This window comes from Octopus sinensis, linkage group LG18 (genome assembly GCF_006345805.1).
Source record: "Octopus sinensis linkage group LG18, ASM634580v1, whole genome shotgun sequence".
Lineage (NCBI taxonomy): Eukaryota > Metazoa > Mollusca > Cephalopoda > Octopoda > Octopodidae > Octopus > Octopus sinensis.
The window spans coordinates 24,265,024-24,278,879 of NC_043014.1; the positions used below are offsets into that span (position 1 = coordinate 24,265,024).

Consider the following 13,856-nt stretch of genomic DNA (forward strand, 5'->3'; position numbering starts at 1 on the left):
GTCAAAGTCAATTTTAGGTGTTACCAATTTCCGGGCTACGTAAAGATGCATAACATTTTTTATATCTAATATCTTTTAACGCAGTCTTCACCAAAAGATTCTACTCATTGAATTCTTTTAAATAGTAATAATTAAAGTATAGTTTTTTCTTCTAAATAACAAGTCAAAGTAAATATTAGGCATTTTAAATAAATTATAAGTTAAAGTAAATATTAGGCATTACTCTCCCATTTTTGCCCCTACATTTTTTATCATAACTTTTTATCTGTACCAAATAAATTAGCTGAATTTTTTAGCACATTTTTGCCGTTTTCATTTGGTCATGAACTGTTACATTACACACACATTCACCGACAAAATACAATCTTTTACCCGTAACACCATGTACTACTTTTGTAGATTTACTTAATTTCAGCTTACCGATATACTTCCAAGTTTTTTCATTCACAATGGTAATTTCACTTCCAGTGTCTAACTGCATTCTTACTCTTATATTTTTAATTTTTACAATTACGAATTTTCTCTTTGTTACATTACTATTTTCTTTCGATGACATACTGTTTGTTTTTCTTTTGTTCCAATGTTTTTTCATCTTGGTTTTTACAATGTGTTTTTATGTGTCCAATTTTTCCACAAGAAAACATTCCACTGTCTTAAATGGGCAGTTTTTTCTCAGGTGTAGACCTCCACATCCAAAACATGGGTTTGTTTCCTGATTCTTGTCCTGTTTGTACTGTATTTTAGTACACACTTGATTTCTGTTCTGCCTATTTCACACTTCTTTCACTTGGAAGCAATCTTTATGTTCAATTGTTTCTGTGTCATGTCTTAAATTTGCTATTCGTTCACACTCTTCTGACACTTGCTGCAAGGTTACAGCTTGGTTCTGTTCCAGCTTAGTGAGAATTATTGTTCTTACTTCTGCATCTTTCTCTGCAGTTAGTCCCTGAGTGAATATCAGGCACTTGAACATATCTGGCACAAATTCATCCAGTTTGAACTTTTCACATTCCCTGTTAACTCAACCAGCATATGTGATGTAGTCCTCCTCGTTGTTCTTTTCTAAGTTCAAACATTTGCAACGTGTATTGAACAACAGGCATTTCTCACTAAAAACTTTACACAATATGTCTATTGTGTCTTTAAATTTTATGTCAGAAAATTTTTTTGGGTGTACGTAATTACTGTAATGCTCATGTTCTCCTGCTGCCAGTTTTCTTAAAATTAAATGCGTTTTCCTATTGTTATCCCAATCTTTGCACTTTTTATTGAAGATTTGTTTGTATCTTCTATAGTAAGCCTCAAAGGTAACTTCTTCATCTCGTTCATACTCAAACACTGTTATCAAGTTTTCAACATGATCTGGCAAGAACATTTTTTCAGCTTTTCCTGACGACTTACTATTCATTAATTGCAGCGATTGTTGCTGTAATAGTAATTGTTGTTGTTGTTGCTTCTGCTGTTGTTCTTGCAGTTGTAGCTGATGCTGTTGTTCTTTCAGTTGCTGTTTTTGCAACTCAAGCAAACAGGACAACAAATTTTCTATAATTTTACAATTTTTTTTTCCTTAAAATTCACACAGAAAAAAAACTTTTTTGTGTTTGTCAATTCCACATTACCACAGTTGTATTTCTTAATGTCAGATTGTTATAATGCCACTCTGTTATAGCAGTATAGTAAGTGAGACAAGTAAGACCATGACTATCTATGACCATCAACTTCATACTCTCTGCCTATATTGACCACCATCACCTTATTTATAGCGACTAGCACATACCACTCATTACATGGGAGAGGTGAACCTTTATTACTATTATCCTCACAACATAATGATATGTATATATCTGTATAGGTGTTGGCATGACTGTTTGATTAGTAAGATCACTTTGCCACCATGTGGTTTTGAGTTCAATCCCATTGTGCAGTACCTTGGGCTTGTGTCTTCTAATATAGCCCCAGGCTAACAAATGCCTTGTGGGTGAATTTGATAGGCAAAATTGTGCATTGTATAAATTTGTGTTTGTCTCCTGTCATTGTTTGACAACTAATATTGGTTTGTTTATGTCCTCTTAGTGGTACAGTAAAAAGAGAACTTGTAGAGGAATCAATTTGTTTGGCCCAAACCCTTCAAAGTTATGCCCCAGCATGATTACAGTACAATGACTAAAAATTGTAAAAAATGAAAAATATATTTTATATATATATATAAAAATTTGTTTTTGATCAGTTCCTTTGCACATGCTATTTCAGTAGAACACATAAAGAGCTTGCTTGTGAGTTTGATGCTGACCTGCTTGCACTACTGATAGCTTAACAGACATATAGGATGTATCAATTCATCTTTACTGAAGGATGTCATATCTTTCAGTAACATCTGTAATTGTGGCCAAGTAATTGGAATATTAATATTGTGTTGCCAAAACAGGCATTTTAAATGGAGTGTTCAGAAAGAAATTACTGAAAACACTGAACCATAAAACTTTTTTGACAGTTGTTAAAAAGCTGAAAATGAAGTGGTTTTATCACATAACACTATGACATCCTATTGTGGACAAGGAGGAAATTGATGGAAAGCATGATGATCAGGAAAAGTGGAGGAAAAGTTTTCCTTTCTTGTTGTGCACTTTTTTTAGGCTACAGGTTTTAATGATTATAATAGTAAGTCCCATTTTTTTAAAGTGAATTGTTGTAATGTAAATGATTTAGCAAACTCACAAAACTAGAACACTAAACCAAATTTGATTTCTACTGTTCTATTCTCATTTGGCAGTTACAAAAGAGAGTTTGGCTTTGTACTTGATAACCGTCCCATCATTATTGATGACATCAGAGTTAGAGGAACAGGATGTAGTATGACCGAGTACTGTCCACAACTCAGCAATGGGAGTGACAAACCAAAGCCTATGAAAGTAAGCAGTTTCTTTTGTATCATCATCATTCATTTGTCATCATTATTTACTCATTTGCCTTCATTGCTTGTCTTCATCATTCTTTCATATGCTTCATTATTCATTCATATTCTTCATCAATCATTCATATTTTTCAGTCATTCATCATCATTGTTCATTTGTCCTTATCATTCAGTTGTCTCCATTTTTCTCCTTTGTTCATTCTTCTTCCTTATTTGTTGATCCATCTTCATTTATTTGTTTTCTTCAATTATTTATCATCTTCATTCCTTTTCATTTTCATTATTCATCTTCTTCACCATAAATTTGTTTTTTACCACAGTCTGATCATGTTTGCCTTCATCCTTATTCATGTATTTGTTTATTAATTTTTACCCTCATTGGTCCATTCATTCATTATTGGTGTCTTGTTAAGTCTCTAATATTTGTGTATGAATGTCCTGCTAATTACACTTAAACTAAAGAAGGAAATAAATGAAACCTTAAGATAACTCATTTGATTAACGGATACAAGATGTTGTTAGTGAAGGCATGTGACTTACTGGTTTGTGTATTCAGCTCGTGATCATAAGGCCATGAGTTCAATTCCTGGAGGTGTGTTGTGTCCTTGAGCAAGACACTTTATTTAACATTTCTCCAGTCCACTTGGCTGGCAAAAGTGAATTGTATCTGTTGTTCAGTGAGCCAACCATGTCACATTTGGTGTGTCATGCTGAATCTTCCTAAAAACTATGTTACGAGTGTATCTGTGGAATGCTTAGCCACTTTCACATTAATTTCATGAGCAAGCTGTTCCATTGATTGAATCAACTGGAACACACATTGTAACCAACAGAGTGCCCAAGTCAATTTGTACTCAAGAGACACAGTAGTTGGCAGTTGTATGGTTCTTTGCCCCCTTGCAGTGGTGAATGCACATCCCATAGTATTTATCCATTTAAACTGAGTCATTGAGAGTTAAATGTCTTTGCCATGAGCCAGTGAAATTATATGAATCATCAATCTGTCAGCTGAAGGGCCCCATACCTCTTTTCAATTCATTTATCTGCAATTCTCATACTTGAATAAATGTTTACTAAAATGGATTACATCTTCTATATTGAATCTGATGGCCATTATCAACTCTTCAATTGATTTACTCCTGAACCACACACATTGTAGTTGATAGCCCTCATACCACAACTCACAATCCTTTTGAAAGGAAACCATACAAATGAGGCATATGACAGTCCATTATGAGGCATGTGACAGTCCATAAGACATTGTAAACACATAATTTATTTTAGTTTTAATGGTTTAGAGAGGAGGAAGAAGTTGTATCCATGATCTTTGCATATTTTCAGTAAATTGAGAATATGAGTATGATTGTTTAATTAAAGAATTCCCTAAAGTGATTCTGCAAATAGAACTGGGTTTTCAGCATACAAAAATTCCTGGTGGCTTCCAGTTTTGAATTTCTGCCTGATTCATTTCCAAGAATTAGTGGGAGGAGATGATAGTTAAGAACTAAACTATGTACTGAATTGTAAATTCACTTGACAAAGTATTTGAAGTAGCATACTTGATGTTCAATGTTGAAATCTTGCAGTAAAGTATTTTTTTTAAATGCATTAGTTTACTCTATTTCCAGTTTAATGAGTCAAATCCTAATGGATATATTGTCAATAATAGGGTTCAGATTGCCTTTCATTCTAATTTCTTATTCCAACACAAGGCTACAAATTTTGTAAGAGATGTATAGTCAATTATATAAAGTCCAGAAGGATGAAAGGCAAAATAAACTCTGCTGAAAACATAAAGGAACATAACTAAATACTGCAGGGCAGAAATGAAAATGAATGCAAGACAATCACTGATGCTTTCTTTCTTTCTTGGACAGTGCGTTCCATGTTATTTTGAAGGTGGCTATCGTCAAACCAATGTCTACCTACTAGATACACTCAAGTCTGGACATCAGCTTGAAGGACCTGTTATAATTATTGATAAAAATAGGTAAGTATTCATTTAACTGTTAGAAATGCTTTTGTTCATTCTAGTTAATTCAATCTATTATTTGTAAATCTATCCCACCCATTACGTTTTAATTTTTGTTTTTTAACTGCCCAATTTAAGTTAAACTCTTAAATGTTAAATCAGTATACTTTATTTCACTTTTTATTCCCATGAAATAAAGCAAACTTTACCTTCTTGTTTCATCTGGAAGTACCTTTGGCCTTCCCATGCCCTCCAAAGACCAGGGAACTTAATACAGTTAATTTCCTCTTAAGCAGCTGATGGCTGTAGAAAAAAAAAGACATGGGCAGAAACCAAAATAATAATTTTCTGGGATACTACACTGTAGTATTAGTAGAAAAGACACAAGGAGAACTCAGCACATCAGTGAATCAGAAAGGAGAGTTTGCTGGCAAGTAACTTCATGTCATTAGTCGGGTACCCACTCACTTTGGCAGGCATAATTCAGGATGTCTTTATGTGTAGCAGTAGCACCATCTCAGATGTGGGAGCAATACTCCATGGCAGGTCTTAGCTGAATTTTGTAGAGAGTTGTAGTTGTTGGAGTTCTGAAGATGTAGGTCAGTCTTTAATGTAGCTTTTGTTATGCAGAAGATATATGTTTACATGGAGAAATACTCAGTGACAGTAAAACGTAGCATGTCCAGTAACTTTCATGGTTCTATTTGAATGCTATTCATGTTCAGAGGGTAGTATTATGATTGTGTGTTGTCAGAGCTAAAACTGAAGCTGGAAGATTGCTTTGATGGGGATAGGGATTGCCAAGTAAAAAATTTAATGTGAGAGGGTGTGAAGCCAAAGAAGCAAACTGATATAGAAGACAAGTTGAAAAGTTTCACAGAAATGCAGGTAGAAACATCCTTCAAACAACCATAAAAAGAGATAATAGTGATAAAATATTGTAGGAAAATGTTGGTAAACAGTTACATACAGTCACAAATACATGCAGACAGGAGTTATATGACTTTATTTGTTGATATATTTCACTGATCTTGCAAAACCTGTACCTTCATTTACACAATGGTTTGTATACATATTTGATCAACTAATCATTGGAGGTCACCTTGCAAACTTTTCTCATCAGAGCTCAAAAGTTGCCGTGTTATAGTTTTCAAAAACTGTTATAAATGTAATTGCTTAGGTTGAAGAAGTGAACAGGATATGTATAATATAACTTTTTATTAGTTCCAATCTGTATGCGAAGTTCAAGGGCGGTGAGGTCAAAATGTTACCAATTGTTGGTGTCTGTGAGGAGGCTGTAGAAAAGTTTGATTAGTATTTAATGTCAGTCCATGGCAGGGATGGATTAGTGCAATAAAACATTTAAGTGCTAAGTAACTTTTTATGAGGATACAATCTGACAATTCACTATGTCATTTATATCTAGAAAATTCAGTTAAAACTAAATTAAATTGTGTGAAATAGTAAACTAAATTATATTTGGTGCAATACTTTGGGAATTGAATTTTAAAAAACTAAAGTTATTTTAGTAAAAATTTGTAACCAATATTAAATGTTCAGAAGGAAGAGGAAGAATTAATTTATTTATACTCAAGTTAGTTAAGAAAAGATTCTCTTTTGCATTATAATAGTGAGTAAATTAAGAAGGTAAAATAATTGTTAATAACATAACTTAGGTATAGAGTTTATTTCCCTTTCCTTACATCCATGCAAGTTAACTTGGATCTTGGTTTGGAAATTTCAAGAATGTTTTACTAAATGAATGAGAACGAATCAAAATTTGATTTTTCCAAATAGAAATGGTGCAGCAAATTATCAGATTGTATATTCTTTGAAAAAGTTACTTAACACTTTTTTTTATCACAATACATCCCTACAATGGACTACCATAAAATAAAGACATCAAATACTAATTAAACTTCTCTACAGCTCCTTCTCACTGACTTCTATGCATTGACATTTGTCATCACTGACCATGAACTCTAGATGTAGATAACAACTAAGAGATTGTAATATGATATGTACATTGTCTGCTTCCTCAACCTAAACAACTATGTTCACAGCAGTATTTAAGAAATCTACCAGAGTGAATTTTGAGCTCTTGTGAGAAAAGTTTGCAAGATAACTGTTCCATTGTTTAATGAAGTTATGGTTATACAAGCTTTGTGAAACATGTCAGCAAATAGTCATACAACTCTTCATTCTTCCTGTTTATTATTAAACTGTGTGATTAATGTACCATTCAGATTTAAAGTTTGTACATGTCACAAGATATATCTAACCCACATGGAGTACTTGCTAAGGTATTCACTCGGATTTCTTTAATCCATTCCTTCCTTTTATATATATATATATATATATATATATATATATTTAATAATACAAAATAAGAAAATGGAGAAATACATCTAAATCATTTATCAACTACCAGATATATATCATATACTTTATTAAACCACTACATAAGAACATTAGGGTTAAACATAAAAATATATAACAAAACAGCGTACATGAATGAGTAATACAATACAATAAGTACAATCATTATAAGAGGGTATAAATAAATAAATATAAATAGATATAAATATAAATATACACTATATCTTACAGCTGTTTCGGCCATGCAGATAAATATGTTTCATTTTACCTATATTAGCCATGTATAGTATGACAATATGAAGTTAAAAATGAGACATTTACAAAGATATCTTAAGGCCTCTTTGGAGATTCTAAAGTATAAACCAAATTACATATATACTCATATAAGTGTGGGTACATACCCATAATAAATCATTTACATATATATATGAGTGCATATACTCATACTCTTATACATACACATATACATATCTTTTATCTTTTATCTTTTATTTGTTTCAGTCATTTGACTGCGGCCATGCTGGAGCACCGCCTTTAGTCGAGCAAATCGACCCCGGGACTTATTCTTTGTAAGCCCAGTACTTATTCTATCGGTCTCTTTTGCCGAACCGCTAAGTGACCGGGACGTAAACACACCAGCATCGGTTGTCAAGCAATGCTAGGAGGACAAACACACAAACACACACACACATATATATATATACATATATACGACAGGCTTCTTTCAGTTTCCGTCTACCAAATCCACTCACAAGGCATTGGTCGGCCCGGGGCTATAGCAGAAGACACTTGCCCAAGATGCCACACTGGGACTGAACCCGGAGCCATGTAGTTGGTTAGCAAGCTACTTACCACACAGCCACTCCTGCGCCTATATACATAATAATACAAATAATATAAATCAATAAAATATATATATGTTCCATATTCAATGTTTTTCAACTTAATATTAAGATATTACAACGTAGAGAACATAGACATATTCATACTTCAATGCAGATATATAGAGTCAGTATTACCTTATATTAATTTACAAAAAGTCATTAATGTTAACATCAATACTGTTATCAATATCATTAATGCTACCAATATCATTGTTCTTATTTCCAATAACATTAATACTAATAAAACAATACATATATCACATAATTAGCAATATAGTAGCAAAACTAGGGACCAACATAATACCACAGTATTATGCAAGGCATTAAATATTTGCACATACATACAAAAAGCAGTCAAGTCAATCAGTTTACATGGTGTTAATTTCCACAGATGTATGTGGATTAATAATTTCTATTGTGACACTAATATATTATTAATTTCCAAAATAGTTATGAAACGAATGCCGGAATTTGATTGGCTTATACTTTTAAATTTAAATTACAATTGTTTTTTACGGTTGGTTAGTTAAGAAACATCCACATGCACACACTTGCAAACGTGCGCACATACGCACCCCATATGCAATGCAGATAAAAACAGATATAGTTGGAAATATACATAATTTATTATATAGGCACTTTGTTAGGGGTGGAAATAAATTTGGTCAAATAATTAACAATAGAACTGTTAGAATAAGATATAGCATTACGCATAATTTAGCCACTATCATCTCATTTAATAACAGGAAATTGGATGGCTTCTATAATGATAGAAAGATGAATTTGGGTAATAGTAATTTGCCTCTCTATAATCGTAGAGGCAATAAATCTTTTAGAACTAACGTGAACAACCCTCTTAATAATTATGATAGTACCATACCTGTAAAGAAAAATCCAAATTTAATTGATGATACCACTATCAGCAATACTATTCCTATGGATAAGAATATCACCAATAATATTAAACATAAACACTCGTTAACTGTAAGATTAGATAGCAAAAATAATTATAATACTATTAATAGGAATAGAGTTACAGGGAATTTTGCCAAGGTTAAACTACCTCAATCTGTTGATAACTGCAATTTCAGAAATAGGAATCAATGTGTGTTTGGTAATGAATGCCTCAAGAAAGAGGTAGTTTATCATTGCACTGTAGATACACAATATAGCAGTAGGGTATACATCGGTGCAACTAAGAATAGCATAAAACAAAGACTAAACTACCATAGATATACTTTTAAAAATAAAAATAGGATGTATTCCACGGGGTTAAGTACATATATTTGGGAACTCAAATGAATAAGATTAGATAAGATAGACAGATAGAGAAATTTGATAAAATTATGAATGGTCAGTAAAGAATTGAAAATAGCAATTCAAAGTAGCAATTCAACACCTATCTTGCTCGCGCTCGGAAATTCACAGCTTGTAGATGAGAGAGAGAGAGAGATAGCACATGTGTATTAGAGAGGAAAGGCTTCAAGATGGCGCGAAGATACGAATGTTGATTAATACGAGGAGAAATGAAATGAAATGAATAAGATTAGATAAGATAGACAGATAGAGAAATTTGATAAAATTATGAATGGTCAGTAAAGAATTGAAAATAGCAATTCAAAGTAGCAATTCAACACCTATCTTGCTCGCGCTCGGAAATTCACAGCTTGTTGATGAGAGAGAGAGAGAGAGATAGCACATGTGTATTAGAGAGGAAAGGCTTCAAGATGGCGTGAAGATACGAATGTTATATTTATATATATTTATATTTATTTATTTATACCCTCTTATAATGATTGTACTTATTGTATTGTATTACTCATTCATGTACGCTGTTTTGTTATATATTTTTATGTTTAACCCTAATGTTCTTATGTAGTGGTTTAATAAAGTATATGATTGGGTATTATCTGGTAGTTGATAAATGATTTAGATGTATTTCTCCATTTTCTTATTTTGAATTATTAATTTATGGTAAAAATAATTTTACTTTTGCCCATGTAATACAGTAAATGAATTAATTGCATCGCAATTCTTAACATTTATGTATTAACTTTGTTGTGTACTTCACTAGCAGTATATTGGATATATGTTATCTCATGGAGGGTTGAATTTGCAACCCCTATCTCAATTTGTATATATATATTTATATATTTGATAATAATAAACTGATAATTCCCTTGAATACTCATACTGTTAATAATCCACGTAATATTTGTAATAGAAAAAATAAACTATATACCTCTTCCATGAATTTTACTATATCTAAAATAGATTATAAACTCTCTAAAAATAATTATGACGAGTCTAATATGATTTGGCTTATCATTCCATATGCTATGCAAATTGAAAATAATTTAAATCTATATACAAGTCTATTTATAAGCATTTTAACAACAATAATAAATAAGGTGAAATTATTAATTATAAATATGTCAGAGTTAGTTTTAATTTAACTCGTAACTTGTTCATGATTATATCATCTATTAATAACAAAAAATTACATAATTTCTACAGTAATAAAAATATGCAATACAATAATTCACATCAATACCAACTTAATCTCCCAAACACAAATAATAATGTTAATGGTCTTAATGATAGAAGGAAAATAACACATATTATCTCCCTTTCTAATAATATTTCAAATAAATCTATACATAAAGATGTAAAGAAACTTGCGACTGTTAATTTAAAATTAAATGTAAATTTTGAAATCTATATAAGAAAGATAACTTAGTGTACCAATGTATAGTTGAATCTCAAGGAAAGAAATTCAATTATATAGGGTCAAAAGAAAATAGAATTAAGATTAAGGTGGTTAACCATTTACAGAGCTTTAAAAATAGACAAAAAATAAATTCTACCAGATGAAGTAAGTTCATATAGGAATTAAAGGATAACAACATTGAATTTAATATCAAATGGGAGATTATTAGTTTTGCAAAGTCATATAAAATCGCTAACAAAATATGTGAGTTGTGTACTGAAGAAGCATATAAAATCCTTACATCTAGAAAATATTTACTTTAAAAAAAAAGAAAAAAATGTATCTTGTCTTCATTCAGGGAAATATGTTTTCTCTAAGTATAATTAAACTTTATACACATAATATAGGGTAATATTGAACTATATAATATAATATTCATATAATATACTCTAATATTTAAGAGACATATTACCTATTGATATGACAGGCTAGCTTTATTGAAAATGCTTTGTAACTATCTCTATAAACACTGAGATAATTATTATTGATTATACCACTTATGATACATAATATTTTTGACCTTATTACCTTAAATTAACAACTAGTATTCTAACAATATCCTAAATACTAATTAATAATAATTATTAATTAATTTACTGAGATTAACTTAATCACTACATATTGAATATATTTTGTGACTATTTCTATTAACACTAATTGAGATGACATAATGTAACAAATTCCTATCTTTAACTAATACAACAGTCTTTTTATACTTATACTTAACTAAATATTTAGAACTTTTACCTAGCAATACATATTTTCAACCTATTACATTAATATTAATTTTAAACTATAATTAACAATACTTCTTAATTAAATAATATATAAGAACTAAATTCTCATATATTGATAATATCCAAAATTCTTTCTATAAACTACATTTGTGATGACGTAATGCACAAGATCTCTGTCTATCGAGAATGTAAAAAAATAGTATATATTCATCATACAGATTATATCTCTCTCTATATAAATGGCAGTTTGTCTGTCTGTGTGTCTGTCAGGTTGTACCCTCACCCTGACCACAGCTTTCAACCGATTCTGATGAAACTTGACACACACATAACCCAATGTCATAATTCAAAACTAACGCAGCGAAAATTTTGAAAAGTTCCCCCAGTTCTGAAAAAAATCGATAAATTCGACATGGGGTCAAGAATCTAAGCTTTTTATATGCAACACATTTTCTGTTGTAGTTTTTGCAACTTGCAATCGATTTTCACCAAACTCATGGTGAAGCTTAATGTTACTCTAAGAAACTTAATTCTAACGTTAGTTTTCCATGCAATACCTTACCATCAGAAAAAATCGATAAAATCATGCCATTTTGGGAAATCGCGTTCAAATTCAAGATGACATATTTTCGACAATATCTTTCACAAATTGGCAGGAAATTAGAGGGAAAGGACTAGATTGGGATTAGTCGTTGCCTACTAGGGACTCCTACATACCCGGGCAACGCCAGGCTATGCTGCTACTGGTAGATAAACACCTATGCTTTATGTAGAAATCAGTTTATGTAAGTGTATTTAATAGAAGCATTAATTAAATCACACTAAAATATAAACAAATACTATCAAATTGGAGGTTATAATGCATATATATGTGTATAATTATATGCCTTATATACATACTTATGTGTATTTATGTATGCACATGTGTATGTATACATGCATATATATTTCACAAACCAACTTTCTCATCTATATATAGAGAAAAATAAAAAAATTTTTTTGTTGTTTTTGTAAAATCTCAGAAAATAATTAAAAATTCACATTTTTTATATATATATATATATATCATATATATATATATCATCATCATCATCATTGTTTAATGTCCAAGCCAGCGGTTGCACCAGACTACAATCTGATCTGGCAATGTTTCTACAGGTAGATGCCCTTCCTAACCCCAACCACTCCAAGAGTGTAGTGAGTGCTTTTTACATGCCACCAGCACAGGAGCCAGTCAGGCGGGCCTGTCATCAATCACATTTGGATAGTGCTTTTTACGTGCCACCAGCATGGGAGCCAGTTAGGGGGTACTGGTATTGGCCATGTTTGGATGGTGCTTTTTACATGCCACTGGCACAGGTCCCAGTCAGGCAGACCTGGCATCAGCCACATTTGGATGGTGCTTTTTACGTGTCACTGACACAGGAGCCAGTCAGAGGACACTGGCATCAACCACATTCAGATGATGCATTTTACATGCTACCAGAACAGGAGCCAGTCAGGGAGCACTGGCCACAGCTACGATTTTGGTTTTACTTGACTCAACAGGTCTTCTCAAGCATATCCGTGGAATAAGCTGCCAGACGAGATGGTGAAGCTGCCAGACGAGATGGTGAAGATGCTGACGACCGCTCGGTTCAAAGTCTCCCTTGACCTCAAGTGGCCTGAACTCTTTACATGAACACCACCCTGTACACTCCATGTTCCCCTACATGGCCTTGCTTTTTGCTTTTTGAGCCAAAAATTAACTAACTAACATATCATATTGCCTGACATATTAAGGGTACTCTTAAATGGGCCGGACATGCAACACTGGTATCAGCCATGGCTGCGATCTCACTTTAGTTGCTGGGTCTTCTCAATCACAGTATATTTCCAAAGGTCTTGGTCTCCTGTCATTGTCTCTGAGAGCTCCTCTATGCTAATGACTTTGTTGTTATAGCTGAATCACTACCAGAACTAGAGAAGGAATTACAGGTGTGGAAGCAGGATCTAAAATCAAAAGGCCTTAAAGTTAATTTAACAAAAACCAAAGTTTTAGTAAGTTGGAAAGTGGACAAATCAAATCCCTACAGGTAGAGGGCCCTGCTCGATATGTAGAAAAGGCATAGGTAGAAACTCCATAAGATGTGCCCGGTGCAAACTATGGACATATAAGAGGTGCAGCAGGAAGGTTAACAGGGAAAATAGTCTTTGTGTGTGA

General features: G+C 32.2%; 1 protein-coding gene across 1 annotated transcript in view; it reads left to right on the plus strand.

The window, feature by feature from the left end:
• The window catches only part of LOC115221209 (5-oxoprolinase), a 180,558-nt gene that overhangs the window by 89,712 nt on the left and 76,990 nt on the right, over positions 1 to 13,856 (plus strand). Inside the window, 2 exon segments of the mRNA XM_036510593.1 lie at positions 2,771 to 2,909; positions 4,789 to 4,901. Coding sequence (XP_036366486.1) covers positions 2,771 to 2,909; positions 4,789 to 4,901 — 252 coding nt within the window.